Source organism: Rissa tridactyla, chromosome 8 (assembly GCF_028500815.1).
Source record: "Rissa tridactyla isolate bRisTri1 chromosome 8, bRisTri1.patW.cur.20221130, whole genome shotgun sequence".
Taxonomy (NCBI): domain Eukaryota; kingdom Metazoa; phylum Chordata; class Aves; order Charadriiformes; family Laridae; genus Rissa; species Rissa tridactyla.
The window spans coordinates 251,173-271,732 of record NC_071473.1 but is presented as its reverse complement, the minus strand read 5'-3'; the positions used below and the strand labels follow the sequence as shown (position 1 = coordinate 271,732).

The window sequence follows — 20,560 nt, the reverse complement described above, 5'->3', positions numbered from 1 at the left end:
GGGGCGGGCGCAATTAGCCCAGGCCAACCTTCTCTTCGCTTTCATTGGCGGCTTGACATGAATTCGCTTTGTGATTGGAGTAGGCTTCTTTCGATCTGCCTGGCAGACGGCTTCCCATTGGCTCCCCGCAGGAGAGGCGAGGGCGTTGTGTTTGAATCGCGGGGAGGCGGTGGGCGGGCGGGCGGCCGCAGTCTGCCACGTTGCCGCCGGCAGCTCGGCGCAGCCCGGCCAGAAGGGGGAGAGGTTCGGCAAACTCCGGAAACGCTCGGCAATGGCCGGAGGCGGCTTTTAAGGCGAGGAGCGGCTGCTGGCTGCCCTGCCCCGCCGCCGCCCGCCGCGAGGGGTCCGCTCCGCGGGCGCGCTGCCGCCTCGTCCTGCTGCCGCGCCGCGAGGGGTAGGGGCGCGATGCTGGCCGACAACCTGGTGGAAGAGTTCGAGATCCGCGAGGATGAGCCCTGGTACGACCAGCAGGACCTGCAGCAAGGTGAGCCGGGGCGGCGGGGGGCGTGTGAGGGCAGGGGCGGTGGGGAGGGCGTGTGAGGGGAGGGGGCGGCGGGCGGGCGCGCGCAGGGCACCCCCACAACGGCGGCGCGGAGCCCGGAGGGACGCCGGCGCTCGGGCGGGGCGGCGGGAAGGGTCCGGAGCCGATGGCGGGGATCGTGGGGCGGCGGCGGGAGCGGGGATGGTGCCGCCCGCGGCCGTGGCAGGCGGGAGCCCGGTCTCCCCTCAGGGCCGCGCTTCCCGCTGCCCTGGGCGCAGAGGGGCCGCCGCTGCCGATGAAGACTCAGCCGCCTTTGTCTGAGGGAAGGGGCTGCCGCGGGCGAGGCGAGCCGTACCCGCGTCCCTCGGAGAGGGGGCCGGGAGGCGGCTCCCCGAGAAGTCGCCCCTTGAGAAGGCGTAAAGCGGCGACCGAGGGTCGGCGGGCGGGCTGTGCGGAGCCCCTTGAGCCTCTCTCTAAGGGCTTAAGGCGACGGAGTTGTAAATGCGGCTCTGGTCGATTAGTTGCAGGTCCACTATTAAAAACTTTCAAAGTCATCTTAAAAATATACGCATAACTCCACTGTGCATCATAATTATACGTATCTAGCTCCTGTATGTCATTCTGTCAATAGGTCTTAAACACTGCGTGCAAGAGGTAAAAGTTATTTGACAGATAAGGAAGGAGTCACAGGAATACACCAAGTATAATTGGACTAAGAGTCTTCTACAGACGTGATACAGAAAGAATGTGCAGTTTCCTTAAGAGCTTAGTGTCGTTTGCGACTGGTATTTACTTAGTCCTGCTTTTTGTTATTAATCCCGAGTTTGTCTTAAAAGGCCAGCTCAAAGCAGTGAGGTGGCTTCCTGCAAACCTGCTCCAGCCTTAGGCTTTTACATTGAAGTACACTAATTCTTGCGATTGGTAGGTGCTACTGCACTATAAACTGTATAAACAAAGGTACTCTTGAAAGCTCTAGCTAAGCTGTTTTCATCCTGAGATCAGGCATCTGACAGCAGAAACTTTTTTTGAGACAGGAATAGGTCTCTCTAATTGTATGTTTTGACTATAAAATAGCTAACTGTTTGAAACCTGTATTTAGGTACTTTTTCCTGAAAATAGATGTTTTCATGGCTCTAGGATATAAACTAATCAATTTAAATAAGATCCTGAAACTGTAGTTTGCTGTCAAAGAGAAGAGTTGAAAATTTGAAGATGTGATTTAGCAATGTTTTTACTATGTCAGTGTTTGTGGGGTAGAAGACCTACAAATAGACTTCACAATGTATAACAACTGACTTTTTGTCTTATTGATGTTTCTTTAATTTCATTTTTTAATTAAAATTAGTGAAATAATCATCATTTGTCTCTCTGCTCTGAGCTTTTAAGAAACAGTATTCCGCTCTAGAGGTTTGTGCGTTTTGAAGGTTGGTTAACGCTCTCCCAACATTTAAACAATCTTTTTCTGGGGATTATCTCTTTACAAGCCTAAATAGAAGTGATGATAGCCTTGCCAAAACGGAAAGGAGGAAAATAAACTGATGGGCAAGTTGAAATGCAAAGAAGAAATTCTATACAGGAATGGTTTTTTTACAATGTTCCTGTAACACTTTACTCCTGGGGTCTGAAAGACACTCTTCCTTCTCCTAAGACTAAGCAATACCAACGTATGTAAACACAGGAATAAGATTGCTTATCAAGGTCTCTCAAAACTTTTCACAACCCAAACAATCAGTGCACATTTAGAAACTGAGGAGTAGGTTTATGAGAAAACCTATGTTGTAAAACATTATGAAGCACCCTGAAACAAGCCTGTAGTCCTTGTCTGCCAGTCTTTGAAACTTGAAATTAGGTTTGGGTTTTGGAAGAACATTGGTAGTCTTCATATACACCAAAAGCTTTTGCCTTGACAATGAAGGTGGGCTTTTCTGGCATGCTGTGCATGAGAACAGTATGATCATGGAATCCTTTTTAAGGATGGGAACAGGTATCCTTCCTTCTGCAACATAGATGTTTTGCTGCAGTATGCTAGCCTTTGAAAAAGAATTATTTTAGAGGACTGCTCTTTTTACCTCTCGCTGGTACTCACTCTAACAGAACAGAGGGTAATCTGAACATAGAATAGGAAATATGAAGCTGAGTAAAAAAAAATAAATTAAAAACCCAAAAGGTTTAATTTTACAGTTAATGAAACTTCAACCAGGCTTACTTACATAGCTTGAACTACGAGTGCCTTTTGCTGTTGACAAAAGCCCAGGCTTATTTTTAGATTGAAAAGTCTCTGAATCATTGTTAGGTGGGTTATGAAAAAGTAGAAGAGAAGGATTTTGGTACTGTTTTTGTCTTTCTCGATTATAGTAACACTGTCAGAAGAGATTGTGAAGTGCTGGTAAGTGAGAGCTGTTTAACATCACACAAGACCTATCACTGAAGTCTTGTTCTGTTTTAGAGGTTTCTGGTGGAGCTGTTAAACACCACTACAACTGATCAGATTTACTAAAATGAAGATCTTAAGATCTGCACGTATGCAGTTTGCATTATTAAAAACCTCTCTGCTGACATCTTCATAGTGAAAGGAAAAATGCATGTCTGTGGCAGAACTTAGCTGTTACTTTTCATAAATTTACAACAGAAAATGCAGTGTGCTTCTAGTATTGTACAGTAACTCTCTAAGAGAAATGTAAATGTTTTCCTTCTGTATCTGGAGAATATATATATCTTGCACATCTCACTCGTAAAATTTGCTCTATAAAAGGCTTATATGTACTTAACAATGTAGTAAAATGGGCGCAAAGCAAATTCTTAATTTTAGAAGAGGTGAAATTGTTTCACTTCTTGCTTTCTCTAGGAGTTAGGGTTTTAATGCATGTTCCTGAGCTCTTCCACTTGTCATCTACCCCTCAGAAACAAATTGCCTTGATTACAAAATAGCACGCTTCTCCCATAGTAACTCATTTGTGCGTCTGCCATTCTAATGAACAGAATGAGTGTGTAAGTATAACAACATGAATTCTATTAATCACATTGTATTCCAAGTACTGTGTGGTATGTGCTGCTTGATTTAGTAGATGAGAGGGCATTTAAGAATGAAACTATTAACTCCTAAACGTACTTAAACATCAAAACAAACTTTCACTTTGGGAAGAGAAATGGCAGCAAGTAATTCCATTACGCATTACGTCTTTAACATAATCCTAAATCCTCTCTAAAGCTCTTATTCTATTAAAATAAAAGAATGGACTATTTAGTCTTTGCCTTGAATGATGCCAGTAGTGTTGACTAGCTTTAAAGATTGTAGCTCCTAGTAAAGATTGCATTGTGTAAGAACTTGTGAATCAAGACTGCATTTCATATAGGATGATAGATTTCACTGGATTTGAAGAGTCCAGTATTCTGTCATGTGATAGAGCTTGGTGTTTGACTGGGAGTTATTCTGTCCATGTGTAAAAAACATACAATCTCTGTTTAAAAATGGGAAAAAACTTGAGCAGGACACCTTAAAGTTTCCTTATCCAAATACTTTAAACCCCAGCTCTAGAATGGGCAGTGTCCCTTCACAAGTGGCACTACAAAGAAAAAGCTAAGATAAGCTAGAAAAAAGCGAGGACAAACTCCCAAGTATAGATCAGTATGCTGTGTAGCCCCTAGTCATACATCTTTTGAAACTGTGAAGAACTCCCAGGCAGTGTGATTTGTTTTAAATAATTTTTGTGGCATTTATTCTAAGAATCTGATCTTAAGGTAGGAAACAATGCACTGTAGCTGTAAAGAATGTGTAGAGAAACCACAGCTGTTGTTTTGCCAGAATTGGACATCTACAACTTAATAGACAAATGCTCCTTCTCACTTGTCCTTGTAAGTCTGTATTTGGTCTTTGGCTTATGTATGTAGATGGAATAATAATTTTGGACGGGCTGCCAAACTGAAGGTTAGTACAAAACAATCTTGGAACAGTGTTCTAACTATTACAATGCCTAGCAAATAAGATAATTGGGAAAGGGCAGGAAAGAGGTAAGATAACATGTTAAAACAAGGGCATCTTAATCAAATGAAAACAATGTGTTTTCGTGTTTAGCTACAACTATCAATGATGCAATACATGTCTCTTGTATATTAAGTCATCTTGAAGTGAATCTAAGTTTTGCTTGACTTCTCTTTGTCTCTTTCCCATAGTGATGCTAGTGCTATGTGAAAGCTAACAAGATTGTATTACATGCACACAGGAGATGACGTGGTCGTGGTCCACGTGATGGGAGGGAGGTGGAAAATTAGAGATTTTTAGAAATGTGTTGGATTCTTAACATGTAATACCCTGCACAGAGTAATTGCAATTTTAGCAATAACACCAAGATTTATTTCGTCACATTATGTTAGCTTTTAAATTACTTGTGTCTTTAAACATAATAAGATAGACTGTCTAGCACGACGGATGCTGTTGAATAGATAGCAAGCTTCCCTCTAAAAAGGAACTGAGTGTTCAGATGACTTATTTCTTCATTTGAAACAACTACAGTCACTGCACCCTGGAGGTGATAGAAGATGACTGAAGTGAAATTGAGATTAAGTGCCTGAGAACAAATGACATTTAAAATGATGCTTTGGAGCACATAAAACCATTCTTGTCTCTTAGGTTTATGAGCTTGAAAAGCAGAATACTTACATCTCTTTATCAGTTTTATGTCTTTTGATATTATTGTTTCACCATAAAAAGCATCTGAAGTTTTCGTTTAGCACTTTGGTCCTGTATGACCCGAGCTCCTTGGTGAAGGGGTAATGGGGAAGAACAGCAAAGCAAATAAGAGTGCAGCCAGCTTTGTCCTGGGTCTAGCCTGATGAACGTTTACAGGGTCTTTTATGCTTATTCTTCTGAGTGCTGTAAACATGGCGAAGTGTAGCTAATGGACACCTTGGGTAGAGATGCTGGTGCGGTACTAGGCAGATGGTGGGAAGCGAAGAGAAGATGGCTGGATGCGTCTGATGGACCAAAGGAGGAATTATGGAAGCTTCATGAAACAAGAGTATCTTCTAGGTTTCAGGACTGACTTAGACTTGCATTACAGATGGTATGTGAATGTTCTACTTACGTGTAACAACCTAACTTTCTTTTTGAGTACTGGAAATAACTTAAAGCAGTTACAACATCCATAAAAAAACCCACCTCAAGTATTTGATTAAAATGCTTTAAAATTAGATTATATTATTGGCTCTATAACTTACATGCAAACATGATTTCTTTGTTTAGATCTTCACCTTGCTGCTGAGCTTGGGAAGACACTACTGGACCGTAACACTGAACTAGAAGAATCTTTACAGCAAATGTATGCAACAAATCAAGAGCAACTGCAGGAGATAGAGGTAAATATTTAAAGGATCCAAGCATTAAAGCACCTAGATCTGCAGCATAATAGCACATAAATGGAGATCTGAATTTCTTGACATCTGATGGACACTTTAAAGAAAAATACTGAACAGCCTTTAACCACTTCTGCTACTTTGAGAATTTGAGAACCTGTACAGGCTTCATCGTAGTTAGAACTGTTTGATTGCCAGAAGCTTTGTGCCCTTAAACTTCATGTTGGATGTGGCTTGTTTAATAAAAAATTACTGGTATTTTTCTTTTTGTACAGAGAAGTTACTTCAGTTATTTTATTGCTAAACTTTGCTGATCTTGCCATTAAATTATATGATGAAAAATAAATTAATAAATTATTATATGAAACTGTTAGCGGTTACAGCACCGAAATTTAAATGCTGGTAAGTGCAGGAGAGAGACTTAAGTAAAATCTGAGGATATATATTTCCACTAAACTGAGCTGTGGTAAGTGGAACTAAAGTCTATCTCAATTAAAAAAAAAAAAAAACAAAAAACAAAACAAACAACAAAAACACACAAAACACCCACAACACAAACACAGCAAAAACAAACACTTAGAAAGTATCTAAATACTGGATAATAAGTGGATATATTGTTTTGTATTTTCCAGGAAAAAAATAAATCATAACCATCCTTTCAAAACCAGTCATCTTTGTGTTACCTGGTGGAGAAACCTGGCCATTTTTGGCAAATTTATTCACTTATTTTTTTAATATTGCCTGTGTTCTTGCAGTTCTTGACTACTTGTCAGCATAATGAATTTTTTTCAGCTGTTAGACAGCAATGCATGGTCTCTAATAATTAAATGATTAAATATTCAGTACTTTGCTGACTGACAACATATTGGAAAGGTAGTCAGCATTTCAGTTTGGTTCTGAATCACAGGGAACAGGCTGTGGCTCGTATACACTAGACTCTTACAAAATCCGAGTTCCTTTGTGCAAGCAGTACTTGCACAGTTACGGACGGTGTGTGAATTTTGTGCAGCTGCAACTTAAGACTTAAAACACTTATTCTAGTGGTAACAGGTAACTTAAAGAATCCTAAGCTTAATACTTACAGATATATAGGTGTCTTTAAAGTAGTAATGTTAATACAAATGCAGCATTTCTGTTAGGTTATGCACAATTTCTGTGTGTTTTTTTTTAAATTAATAAGATACTTCTGTTTTATACCTCATACTTTGGCTCTTTTCCTCTATTATGTGCTAAACGTCATCTTTGTTATCCTACTCATTCTGTGTTACAACGGTTGGAATAGCTGATATTTAGATTAGTGCCATAGCATTACAAAAAATGTATTCACTTACGCAGAGACCTAAAAATAACTTATTGCCATGAATGGTTTTTATAAAAAGATTAATTCTTAAGATCTAGAGAGGACAAACACTTCAAGGTGCAATACAAATACTGTTCTACTTCAGGCTCAACACCTGTATGAACAACCACGTTTAAGGAAGCATTTAACACAGTTACAGCACACCTTTTGAAATAACACAGCATAACTTTGCAATAGATAACTAACCCAGCTCACTGAGTGTAGCTATGTAATAAGCAGCTGTATTTTCATGCTATCTTGAAATATGGAAAATATATTATTGCTAAGTGGCATTCATTTATAGAAATAGTCTAGTGCCATTAAGGATGTAATATCCTGTTGGTTTAAGCCAGTTTATTTCCTTAAGCTTTTTTGGAGGGTTAGTGTTTATTGACTACGTAAGAGAGCTTCAGCCTAGGAAGTGGTCAGAAGTGTCCTCCCAGCAGTGTTCTGTGATTGGTGTGTTGCAGGGTCAAGTCCTTGTATGTTCAGACAACTGCAGACAGTGACAGAATAATTTATTCTCTCAATAATCTGCCAATTGAAAAACCAAATCAAGACTTGAGCAATAGTACTTTTTGAAGGCTTTATCTGATACCTCTTTCTTCTCTTTTCTCCTCTCCCCCAACATGGCTGGGAGTGTATATTGGGTTATCCTGTTAGCTTCCTCCGAGAGGAGGGGGAGAGAGATGGAAGAACAGTTTCTGTGATGCTCCTGATATAAGTAGTGCCTGCACCTTTATTTGCCCAACTTACTCTTTTGAGTCAAAGCACCTGTGGGCTGTATTCATATCTGCAGTAATAACATGCTGTCTTCTCAGTTCTACCACCTGTCGTTTCCCTGTGCAGTTTAGAAGTGTGATAGCAACTCAAAACATTTATTTCTCCAGAAAAAGTCTCTCTTGCATCTGGATTTCTGGTACAAAAGGGAAAAGCAAATGAACCCCTTCAGATACCCAGAGAGAACCTCAAGGTAGAGGAACTGAATATATTAGGTTACTGGCAGAAGAGACTGTTAAAGGAATTCACTGAAACAAATGGGAATGAAGTTAGCATATGCGAGGTGCACTACTTAGCTGGCAAAAGCAGTTCAGTCAGTTGTTTTCATATCTATATTTCTGTCTTTTGTGGCAAGGCAGGATACCCCACTGCACAGGATACGTGTGCAAGTGACATATCCAGTCTCTATGCTTTTTTTCCTAATTTTCAAGTGCTTGTCTCTGTAACCTAAAGGTGATCTTTCAGCTGTTCCTGTAGCTACTCTGCTGTGTTTTTGACTAGCTTTTTCAGTGCAGTACATCAGTGTAAATCTTTGGGGTTTTTTTCCCTATTAATTTACATCTTATGGGTAGCAAATTCTAGAACTGCATAAGAAGTCATTCTGAACCTTGTACTACCTCGTCGTCACTAAAAAGGAAGGGTCAAAGGCTTTGGGATGCTTAAGATTACATCTAATATATTAAACGCTAATATACTAAGCGTTTTACAGCCTTGGATCATTACATCTGACCTCTGTGCTGACACGTGTGCCACTAACTAGTCATTGTAGATGTAATAAATGCTGGATTGAAAGGGCAACTTCATTCCTGTCTGAATCTCTTCTCAGCACTTGGACTTCAGAAATACTGACTCTCCTTTTGTCCTGTGGTAGAACGCAAGAAGCATCAACTGCTGTTTCACATTAGGTGCTCAGTTGCAGGGGAGGTAGATTAAATGTGAACTTCTAAAGTATTTGTTACCACATCTATACTTTGTTTTGGTGCCCTGGTTATGGCAGGACAATTTAACACCAGCACTGAAGGATACTGGAGATGCAAGGTGGAGAAAATGGTGCTTTAGCTCCTCCATTCATCCGAAACTTCTGCAAAAGCCCATTGCAGTAAACAGTAACTTGCAATTCTGGCACCAAAGCCTTGGCTTCTGTGTTTAGCCATGCTCGTATTGCTGAACAAAGTCTGAAGACCTCCCGCTCCTTCTGAGAATAACCAGTAGGGAAAGTTAATCTGAAATGGGTCACATTGAGATTCTGCTGCTAATCCACATACTATTTTTGCGTAAATCCTCTGTCATGTGCACACAGGCTACAAAAGGATCTAGCCAACTGCTATCAAGTTGATCTTCTAGAAGTCTGTATGCAGCAGTTACTAGTCCTCGAATTAACTTATTATCTGTTCTTAAATTGCCTAAAATGTAAACCCACCAATCTTTTAATGAGGTAAAAGGTTAAGTAGAATATTAGAAGTTTTGAGTATGTAACAGGCCTATGTTGAGAGAAGGAATTCTGCCTAGAAGTCTGCTGGATGTTCCTACTTGAAGTTTACATTTCAGTAGGTAGCATGTAATAATACAGAATATATTTCTTAAATTCTATGTAAGAACAAAGTATTTTGGATTTAGAGGGTTAGTTTTCTCGTTCAGGTCTGTTTGATGCAAATTCTCATGTAGATTTTCAAAACTGGATCAGTCCTATCCTGGGTTGGACAATATGAGACACTTGTATTAAGAGCCTTAGGTGATTGTTAACTGCTCTTAGATCGAGAATTCCAAGCTTTCTGATGTTATTAAAGAAACTTAGCAGTCTATATTGTAAATTGTAAAACCAGAGAGGATGAAAATGAGAACACATCATGTGGAGTTTTATTTTTTAGAAAGGCAGGAGACCTTTGTTTGGGATTACAGTAACTGGAATAATTCCCCGTGAGTAATTAAAGATTAAATTCAATAATTTGATGATGCTTCCTGACACATAGTAGCCCACATACTGTCTTAAGTCTGACCGCAACCTAAATTCTGTTCTGCTGAACCTGATGCTGCTTCAGGCTGGCAAAACTTAGGTCATCTGAAAAGAAATTTAATTATGGATAGTGATACCCAATATTTCAGTTTTAATGCTAAGAAACCTGTCGGGTCAATGCTGTTAGAAAGTTTCTGTTGGAGCCCACTGCAGCTTTTGGAAGGACTCAGTGGACAGTTGAGGGCTATGTTGAAGTCTGGATTCAAGGCTCTATCGGTGATGGCTGCAGCACAGAAAAACCCAATCCAGAAGGCTTGAGTACTGGCAAAAGCCCGCCTGCAGCAAGGATAGGTAAACAGCTTGCACAACGAAACCCAGCTCCTCTGGATAGAAGGCTGCGAGATCCACCACGACAAAGGCAAGCTGAGTTACTGATAGCACCTTTTCAACTGAACGCTTTCTAAGGCAACCACCGGAATCTACATTTCTGAAACTTAGTAGTCTTTTTCTATGAATGTAAATAAAAATGCAGAATAATAGTCCTGTCTTTGTGTCAAGTTTAAACTAGTAACAGCAATACTATCTTGCAGTACCTCACAAAGCAAGTGGAGCTCTTGCGTCAGATGAACGATCAGCATGCAAAAGTCTATGAACAGCTGGATGTGACAGCAAGAGAACTTGAAGACACTAATCAAAAACTTGTTGTGGAGAGCAGGGCTTCACAACAAAAGATATTAAGGTAACAAACTTTTACTGGATCCCCCCTTGCCTGCCCCAGTCGATATATGAAAAAGTGCAGTCCAAGTGTATTTGTGTAGTTAGCGGGTGGCTGTCTCTGTCTTGTGGTGTTCTACAATACTGTTAAATTGAAAGGATAGTTTTATTTAACGGTCTTTGGGGCCAAAGAGCAGCCTGCAGAGAAGAAACTACAATGTGAGGGGATGGGAAATTCCCATGTCCTCGACTAAATGCTTGCATGTTTTAATGGTACTCCTTCACCTTTTAGCTTGACGGAGACTATTGAAAATCTGCAAACACACATAGATGACCTGCAGCGACAAGTAGAAGAATTGAAAAAGTCTGGACGAGGCCAGATGAGCCACGAGAGATCTGACCAGCCAAGATCAATGCACAGTTTCTCATGTTTGAAGGAGCTGTATGACCTTCGCCAGTAAGACTTCTTACCTTGCGTAGCAAAGAGAACACTGAAATTATTTTAAGCAAAGCTTTAAAAACTAAGACACAAGTGCAAATGTCAAGTTAGCAGAAAAACATCTAATGTTCACAACTAGGAAAACATCTGCATAGTCCTGCACCATGTGGTGTTGCCACTGCTTCTGGCGTACTTCTAGACCTCACTGCTCTTTGTGTGAGAGAAGCTGCAGGTTCCACTTTCTGTCTTGAAAGGTTCTCTCCCAAAGTCTCCAACCATATCAAATTGTAGCCTAGAAAGTTTACAGCAATTTGCACCCCACTTTTTTTTCATTCAGATAAAAGCACACACAAGATAATCTGAAAAACAAGTATCCCAAATGCAAAATACTTTCTGTAACTTACCCTTTTCATGGATGCCTGTAGATATTTTCGTTTCAAGGCCGGCAGAATTCCTGCAGTAGCTTTCCCAAACTTAAGCTGGTTAAAATGATGCTTAAGCGGGTAAAATGGTATCTGGAGCTCTGGGCTGCTTTTTTAATGCAGAGCTGTTCTACCCAGCTGAACTGCATTAGTATGCCCATCAGGACAATCACCTGGGGTAAAAGCTCAAACTAGCTTCTGTCCTAGAAGGTAATTTTGTAAGTGAAGCACCTGCACAGACAGGCAGAACAGGCTTTTGTGTCTGGGCTTCAGCAGTACATGGAAGTAGGACTGTAGAATAAATCCTTACATGCAAAAAGAAGTTACGTCTTGACAATTTAAAAGTTAAGTGGATTCCTTCAAACTGCCAAAGGCTTGTGGAAGTACCATCCTGCAGAACTGCCTTGTCAACTGTGAAACTTGTTTCCACAATCGGTAGTGGTAAAAGTTACAAGAGTGGAGTGCTGCGCAAAAAAATCTGAGTGTCACAAATACCGCATGATGCATGGAGGCAATGGTTATTTAAACTTAAATTGTAGGTCTGGTTATTCAATAAGCTTGTCTGTAACTTGAAACTGTTAATGAGCTGCCATTCTGCTTAAGCTGAGAGGCTTGATTCGATGGCACGTAAGTATTAACAAAGTCTGTTCTGATTATTAAATGGACTAATAGGTTAGTAAAATGACCGCTATGCATACTGTGAGGTGTGTCAGCACACAGTTTAAATCTTTCATTAGTTACCCAGGACAGGACGACTTTAGAAGGTGTGGTCAGCTGTACTTCCTACATTTGATAATACTTATTTTTCTTTCTGCAGGTATTTTGTTTATGATCATGTGTTTGCAGAAAAGATTACTTCAATGGATAGTCAATTAAGTCCTCTAGAAGAAGAAAATGAGAACTTAAAAAAGGCAGTTACAGTTCTGCAAGCCCAACTTAACCTAGAAAAAGAGAAAAGGGTAACAATGGAGGAGGAATATAGTCTTATGGTAAAAGAAAACTGTGAGCTTGAACAGAGGCTTGTTGATACAGACTTGTATCGGGCTCGTGCAGAGGAGCTGGAAGTGGAAGTGGCTGAAATGCGACAAATACTTCAGTCTGAAAACACATTCCATAATGCAGAGAAATTGGTGCCAGAATCCTTTTTCGTTTCATTCAAGGAATCTTTAGAAAGGGAGCTTGGTCAGAGCCCGGCAGATGATGGACTTCTGACTGTGTCGGAGCTTGAGAAGAAGGCACTGAAACGGAGCAGCAGTGAAACTTTCCTAAGCAGCGCTGCAGGGGGAGACATTCTAAGGGGCCATGAAGAAACGTGCATTAGGAGAGCTGAAGCGGTGAAGCAGCGAGGAATCTCTGTACTTAACGAAGTTGATGCTCAGTATAATGCTCTGAAAGTGAAGTATGAGGAACTTTTGAAGAAGTGTCAAATGGATGAAGATTCTTTGAAACACAAGGCTGTACAAACGCTGAAGCAGTATTCCAAAGACCTAAATGTGGGCAATACCCAGTACGATCTTTCAGCTGGCAATCAAGAATTCACAAACATGGAGCTAAGTGACTCTTCCACAAATGCTCTTCCTGAATATAAAGCACTCTTCAAGGAAATTTTTAGCTGTATCAGAAAAACAAAGGAAGAAATAGATGAACACAGAGCTAAGTACAAGTCCCTCTCCTCTCAGCCGTAACACTGGACACGCTGATGACCTGTTTTCTGTTGACGGCTAATCTGTTAGTCCAGAAGGGGAAAAACTTGATAGAAATGTCAGAAGACCCCCTTATACCGATGTGTTTCTTGAGCACTCAAAATGAATGTTCTGAATTGGCTTGTAGACCTGTAGTGAACAATCTAGTTAGTTAACAGCTAGTCTCCCTGTACCTACGTAGCAGTAGATTTAATGTTGTTTAGCACTGTTACAAAAACTAGTGGTTGTAAAGCAAACAAACATCATAGCTTAATACTACACTATTACTTTGTACTAGACTTAATCTCTGGCCAGAGCAGTAGATGACGCTAGTTTCCTTAGTCCACTTCAAAAATAACGGAGCTAAGAGTTCTCACAGGGAGCCAGACTAAGGCTTTCCTTTGGTTCGCAGTGATGATCTAGCCCTGTGATTGCATCTGTGTAGAAAATTAACAAAACCAAAGCCCCTGACCAGCATGATGGGCAGCCTCTCCTTGATTCTTGATAACGAAGTTAGGGGTCTATCTGACCTTGCTTTGGCAGGGAGGTGGAGAGCTGGCACAGCAGCCTGCACTGTGCTTGGTTTAAGCCAATACGACGTTTTCACATGCGCTAAGCTCTCCCACAGATTAGTAGAAACGTCTTCTTACTAAGAAGGGATTTGATGTAAAGTTCGCCTGGCTTTTTAGGTATGGTTTCTTATGTAGGGCACTTTGTCTTAAGGCAAGATACTGTGAATTGATTTCCTATATTATTTGGGGCCTACTGTTCTTCGGTGGAATGTCTGCAAAGTACATTTTTATGTGTATTTGGTAAGATAGAAACTTGCAATTTAGCTATTTAACTTTAGTAGTAGTGTTGACATAGTGGCATAGCTTTTAATCTTACATACCACAGACTCCCAAGTGCTTGAAGGAGACGGGCCAGGTAAAACCTTATGATTCTGTTTTGCCTCTTGCTTCCAGTGTCAGCTTCTGTGGATCTGCTCCGTGCTGCCTGGGGGGTGGGAGGATGGACACGGCGCTACCGGAACAGAGCCTACTGAAACAGGGGACCACGCGCTTGTTCTTCCTCTCCTTCTCCACTCACTAATAATTCCTATGTATTTGAGTTCTGAAAAACAATACGGAGAAGTGTGTTCTGTAAAACTGCTTCAAAGTGTGAAGAAAACAAAGGCAAGGAGATTAAGGGGAGGGAAGGCACAATGAAAGGTGACGTCCTTCTCCTTATAAAGGGTCTCACAGTTAATTTGGTCAGCTGTTCTTGGGAACCGACTTACTGCCTGTCTGAATTGCTGCAATGTACCAAACAGTCGACATAGAATGTTGACAGTTTCTCAGCTTTCGTTCAGCTGCTGCTGTTGCAGCTCTGTAAGCCTTACACTGTACCCCGTTAGCTGGTGTACAGCTGTCCTTCAGTTGCAGTATTAAGACTTTGTATTGTGGGAGTTCCTCTAAAACATGTATTGCATTCTGGAAAATTATTTAAAATGGTAATCTGAATCTTGTGAGTATTTTTCTAGGCAAATAAATAATCCAGTCAAGCTACATGTCTGACTAGTAATTGTGCCCATCTGCACCAACCAGGAAACAGTAAACTTGGTGCGGATGGCACCTGCATTATCTAGTCTTGCCATCTTTCCTACATAGCTCAGATGGAGTTCACATTAAATTTGTATTTTAAAAAGATTACGCTATGTGGAAAGGGATAGGCCTGTCTGCGATAGAAATCCAGCAGGAACTAAGTAGCTTCTCCTCATAGTTGTGTTTGTCGTTGCTGTTCAAAAAGGAGGGGAGGGAGGAAAGAAAGGAGAAAAGCTGCTGTTCTGCCATCAGGTTACCTGTGCTGTCACGATCTCCCTCACTTAGATCCTTATCACCTGGGGGTCTGCCCCAGTTCAGATACCGGAAGGCAGTAACCTTAAACAAGAAAGGCATGACACTGTTAGCCACAATTTATTTACTACTAGTATTCCTCACTGCTTTAGGGGAAGGGGGAATCCACACCTGCTGGACCAGAAGACAGGTAAAAGCAATTCAGAATTTTTGGTTAAATAGGTGATATTCAGTGGTGTATTACTGTTGGCTAGTTTAGAGCACTTTGTATATACGCAGGTTTTATGCTTTAAAAATATCAAAAATGTTCTCTGATTTCCACAGAACTACTTGATTCTTCTGTAATGTAACTTCCCCTTGGCTACCTGTGCCGTCGCTAAGCTCTGGGTGTACTGTACTTTAACACTTGGCTGTACATACTGTGCAATAAAACCCTCCAAGGCTGGGTCCTGCCTTCGTAACTTCTCTCAGACTGTGGCTCTCCCGCAGAGAAGCTTTATAGGTGCAGCCAGAGGCAAGGCCGTGGCGTGGGGCTGCAGGAGGGCTGTCAGCCATGGGCACACACAGCAGACCACGACAAAGGCTGCAACACCTGCCTGAAATCAAAACACCTCCCAATTAATTGATGTGGTTACTGAACTACACTAGACTGTTTATTATGGTAGAGTTTTAGCAGTTTAAAAATAGATTATTTTCCACAGAAATGTGAAATGCCATAAGCATGCTAACAGTATTCTTAGCCAGTCTTATCTGGATTAAGTACCTTAATCTGCTTACTTTAGACCACAACCCAACTCAGCCTTTTCTGAGTGTAAGTAGATGAAACAGAATCTCCTTGTGCTTCTCATGTGATGGAAATGATAGCAAAGACCACGACCAGTAAAGTAACCGTGTTGTAGAATGCTTACAGGAGGATATTCCTGTAAGATAACTCATTGCAGTTTGGCTTCAATGAAAAACCTGTAACCAAAAGATCAGTTACTGCACCTTGTGCAACAGGCCCTTAGCGTGACAGCCACCTCTCGGTACCCCTAAAGACCATGACGTAAAGCGGTTCAACCCCTACTAAAACATTCCTGACCTTTCCTTCCTCCGTAAGCCTTCAGGCTATAAAAGGAACAGGTGCAGCTTCCATTTCTTCTTGGACAAATACAAGGCGGGGGTAGAACTGACCTTCAAGATAAAATTTTATTTTAAAAAAATTACACAAAATAGAGGTTTTACATTGTTGCCGTGTGATAACTACAGCTAGATGCCTTCCAGAGGGTGTGCTCGGTTACTTACCTTCCTGTCTTTGCATACAGTAATGCAAAAACTCCCTCAAACAAAACCCACACCGATAAAAGAAATGCAGTAGTTGTTCCACATGTTTCAAATGTAGGTGCTTTTCCAAATAACTCATTTCACAGACAACAGGTGAGAACAATCGCTATGTAGCACAGAGTTCAAAGACAGTGATTTTGTTCCCCTCTCCCTGGCCTGACGTTTCCATGAATATGACAGTCTTCTCTATAAAGAGGGCTGCAAGGGCTATTACAATGCTCGGACTAAAGTATGAGCATCTAGGTATTTAACAAAAACTGGGATGTTTGTAAACAATTTTAATTTATTGGCATTACTTACAAAATAAAGTATTAGACCATGATTTTCCATCATGTCTGTGTCAGTATATGGTTTTATTTTTTAATAACGAAACAGAACGAGAATTGAAATACATTAGAAATCCCAGATTAATCAAGCTGCAGACAGGGTCCCACGTTGTCTTCCTAGTTGCTCTTGCACCCAGGCGGCCATGCAAAGACGTGTGTGAGTGCGCTGGGATGTCAATGACTGCAATGCCCACGTGCCCCAAAGTAGGTCAGATCCTGCCCCACGCTCCCGAGGCCACGGCATTACTCTGTGCCGCCCGCTGCAGGTTTTCTCTTTCGTCCTGGAGGTCACTTGAAACCGCTACCACCGCCGTCAAGACTGCACCGTTCCCTTAAGATACCACATTCCGCCGTAGCTCACGCAGCAGTCCTAGGGAGAAGGGGAAAGTCTGTCAGGTTTTGGGAGCCACTGTCTGGCTTTGGGACGGTAAGTCTGATCAGTAACAGACGTGCCCTCTCCAGTGCATGAGAGAGAGCACGAATCCAGAGCAGCAGTTTATCCCCACCCTGAAGATCGTAGAGCTTAAGTGAAGATGGCAAACACAGGAGGGTGAAGGCTGAAAGGCCACAAGGCGGACAAACAATGTGATGGCAGCAAGAAGCTGGGGTTTTTCGGGGAAGCGGGGATGGCACAGAAACCAGCTTGGGAAAGGTTGTGGGGAGGGGTGAGGACAAGGGGGACTGAGGGATAAATGCAGGCTGACGCTCAGGTGGGGACTGAAGGGAGCACCAGGATGGGCTGGACTGTGAAGGCCATCGCAAGAAAACATTCTATGACAGCGAACTGCCAAACCTCAGAACCATGCTTCGGCATTCTGGGCACGTTGCTAAGCTTACAGCGGGTCAGCACCACAGCAAAGGAGTTCAGTAAGCGGGTTTTCTTGTGTCTCATTTTCTTATTTCTATTAGATGAGCACCAAGTCTCTCGAGTTCTAAGCTGATGGCTTCTCTTTTCTTTTACTCCCACCCTCCCATTTAGGTAATTCAACACAGGCTTAAGTACTGCTACAGAACTGATGCTGTGGAGCTTAAAGGGAAAAACATCTTTTTTCCTGAAGTCTTGGGACTCATACGTCACAAAAACAAATAAGAAATTAAGTGTGGAGGCTAGAAAGAGAGTTTGCAGACTTGATCTGCAGATGCAAAAATACAAACCCTGTCAGTCTGTTCCTCTGTGCATAAAAAAGGAGCACACGCAGATGGGGAAATACGAGTCAACAAATCCAATTTCATTCAAAGAGGAATCCAATCTCTGGTGGCTTAAAGAAGCCAGAGAATCTTCCTATTTCATTAAATCCTACTTCTAAATTTTATTTCAGAAACAAAGGTAATGTATTCAATACAAATGTATTCAAGGCTACAAAGCCTGACACAACACAAGGCTAGTGGCACGATGACTTACATAAAAACAGTACCCACTTTTTTAGGGGAAGGTATTTTTCCTAGAAATAGGTTATCTGTTACATAGCAACAGCGTCATGAAAAACTAATGCCAGTACATGGTCTAGATGTTCCAGGAGAGCCGACACTCAAGCTCATCTAGTCGCTAGACAACTCTCCAGCACAGGCAATCCCCAGGACATACTGTCTAGCAGGCAGAAATGTTTGAGCTTAGTTTAATGCCAAGATGACCAGGTTTTTTCAAGCATGACCAATTTACACACTATCACATCAACAGATCTGTAATTTTTCAAATATGCTATTATTACGTTTCCAGATCCCAATGTCATAAAGTACTTCAGCACTTGTCTTACTGAAGTGGGTGACAGTGAGCAAAGGCCCAGCAACAGTGATTAAAGTATTACATTAGTTGGCAGCCTTCCACTTAGCCATCCTGCATGACTTTTAAAGCTTGTCAATCATGGGCTGCGTGGTCAGCACTTTATACCTTAAACTTCTTTAGCAAGTACGTGGTGCGCCTTCAAAGACAGATGAAAGGATTCAAATAAACTTTCACAATAAAATGTGTTAACTACTACTTTGCCTGCTTGCTTTGGCTATGGTTTTGCTCCATACTCTGCTGCACGTCCTCCTAGAGAATGAAACGCATTTCCTTCTGAGTATGTGGCACTCGCGCTCTTCAGCATTAATCAACAGCAGTCAGCTGGTAAACTCAGAACACTGTGCAGAACCCTCCCACCTCCTTAATGTTTAACTCTGCATTATTTAAAAATAACTCTGAAGTATCACATTTACTACACTTTATTCTCCGCTGGTCCAAGATAACAAATAAAGGTTTGCTGCAATAATATAAAATAACGCGTGAGTAAAAATCACTAGTCCTTGAAGGCAATGAAGGTAGAATGAGACAAGTGTATTTTTAAGAAAACAAGCTGAAAACCAGGCTTTGTCCACATTCCAACATCAATTGTTTTGTCAATTCAAGGTAAAATACGATCCTTTGCTCAAACCAAGCATTAAAAATTCATGTATTAATTGGATCAAACCCACAACGGAATAGAAACTTACCTTTAACACTCTGTCCACCTCCTGCTTGTTTAGATCTTCTCCACATTCTTGACTCAACTGATTCTGGATGACGTTCCTGCGCACTCGATAATTTTTTGAAAAGATTTCAAGCAACACTTGGCGATGCTTTAAAAGAAAATGTATCATAAATACAAAGAGAAGAACAATTATTCCTATCTTTCTATATATCCAAACTGCACATGCCTCAGTCTGTACAAAACATTCACTGAACTGCATCAGAGGATTCTTGCTTCGTAATGCCAAAACCATCCCATGCACATCTGCGCTCTAGCCGTGCCCTTGCCTCTGAGGGCTCTACAGGGATCGCTTCATGCCCCATGGCCAGGCCTGCGCCCGTCCTGTGACCTGGGGCACTCCAAAGGTGCAAGAGCATGGTGAGGAAGGGGCTGCAACAAATTCCTCTCAAGTGCTTCCAGGAGGCTGGATACTGCTTGACTCTTTCCTATAAAAATTTATTTAGAGCACGGACACGGGAGTTACGCTGCCCATCCATGTTTTGTTAGACGCCTTCCCTTTCACTTAATTTGCTCTGATAGCAATTAAAACTCAGGAGATGCTCACATATGCTGTAATCATTTCCTATTCTAAGTATAAACAGACGCACCAGGTAACAACATCATTTCCTCTCTGGTTAATGTTGCATTACCATCAGAAGACCAAAAAAATTGGACTGGATCCTGGTGTAAGGCCTGCATCGCAGAGTCCTTTCTCCTCACAGGTTCGAAATTATTTGTATTCCGCTGAGCTAGTTACTGACAAGTATCTCCAACACATTACGTCGTTTCTGCCCACGCTGCCTTGTCTTGACACAGCAATGATGACCCTGCGAGCTAAGAGCTTCCTCTCAGCTGGAAATAGGCTAATATTGAAAACCAGACACTTCAATACCAAAAGCTGAAAAACACCTGCTGTACCAGTCCCAGAAACACAATGCCAAGTGCTCAGTAAGCACACATATGGGAATGTCACATTTTTATCTTTACCTGATCATAAGTATCACCAGCTTCCCAAAGCGCATAGACCTTTAGCTCATCTGGTGAAGCAGCAGTCTGTGGAGGAAACTGAGAACGAGAGGCTGTTAAAAATAACCACCTATTTAATGAGTTCTGCTTAATGATCCTATGATACAGCATCCCTGGACACCTATTACTGCCATGTAATGGGAACTGCTGGAACAACATCAGCTCCTCTCCCATTCCGCACCTGAAGGGGTGACTGTGCTCTGGCAGCCCTGGCGCCTGAGGCAGGGCCTGTCCTGCAGCCACAGGGCAGACACCTGTCCTGGTGGCTGAGCCTGCAGCACAGATCCCGAATTAACACGGGGCTAACGATGGCCTAGGGAATGGGATGAGCACCCCGATGTGTGCCTTGATACGCCCAAGCCATGTTTGACTGATGCTTCTGGTCACGGTGGGGTAACCAGGGG

The 20,560-nt window shown here is 41.8% G+C and overlaps 2 protein-coding genes across 6 annotated transcripts in view; one reads left to right on the top strand and one right to left on the bottom strand.

Moving 5' to 3' along the window:
- Nucleotides 1-200: 200 nt before the first annotated feature.
- On the top strand, nucleotides 201-16,175 carry CDR2 (cerebellar degeneration related protein 2). The gene is made up of 5 exons (XM_054212343.1): nucleotides 201-484; nucleotides 5,721-5,833; nucleotides 10,494-10,642; nucleotides 10,910-11,074; nucleotides 12,296-16,175. Exons 1-5 carry the CDS (start codon nucleotides 406-408, stop codon nucleotides 13,161-13,163), a joined length of 1,374 nt encoding a protein of 457 aa, XP_054068318.1. The 5' UTR covers nucleotides 201-405; the 3' UTR covers nucleotides 13,164-16,175.
- Nucleotides 16,165-20,560, bottom strand: part of POLR3E (RNA polymerase III subunit E) — a 30,685-nt gene continuing 26,289 nt past the window's right edge. For 4 of the 5 annotated variants that reach the window (XM_054212340.1, XM_054212339.1, XM_054212338.1 and 1 more), the window contains 3 exons: nucleotides 20,118-20,195; nucleotides 19,114-19,239; nucleotides 16,165-17,014 (listed from right to left, as the gene is read on the bottom strand). In XM_054212340.1, coding sequence (XP_054068315.1) covers nucleotides 16,958-17,014; nucleotides 19,114-19,239; nucleotides 20,118-20,195 — 261 coding nt within the window. In that variant the 3' untranslated portion in view covers nucleotides 16,165-16,957. Of the gene's footprint in view, nucleotides 17,015-19,113; nucleotides 19,240-20,117; nucleotides 20,210-20,560 lie in introns of those variants that run through there. The other variant, XM_054212342.1, reaches the window with a different exon arrangement.

Coding starts and splice junctions, on each gene's coding strand:
- CDR2 (XM_054212343.1), top strand. CDS start 406: ATGCTGGCCGACAACCTGGTGGAAGAGTTCGAGATCCGCGAGGATGAG. Junction 5,834..10,493: donor AGCAACTGCAGGAGATAGAG/GTAAATATTTAA, acceptor ACTATCTTGCAG/TACCTCACAAAGCAAGTGGA. Junction 10,643..10,909: donor TCACAACAAAAGATATTAAG/GTAACAAACTTT, acceptor TTCACCTTTTAG/CTTGACGGAGACTATTGAAA.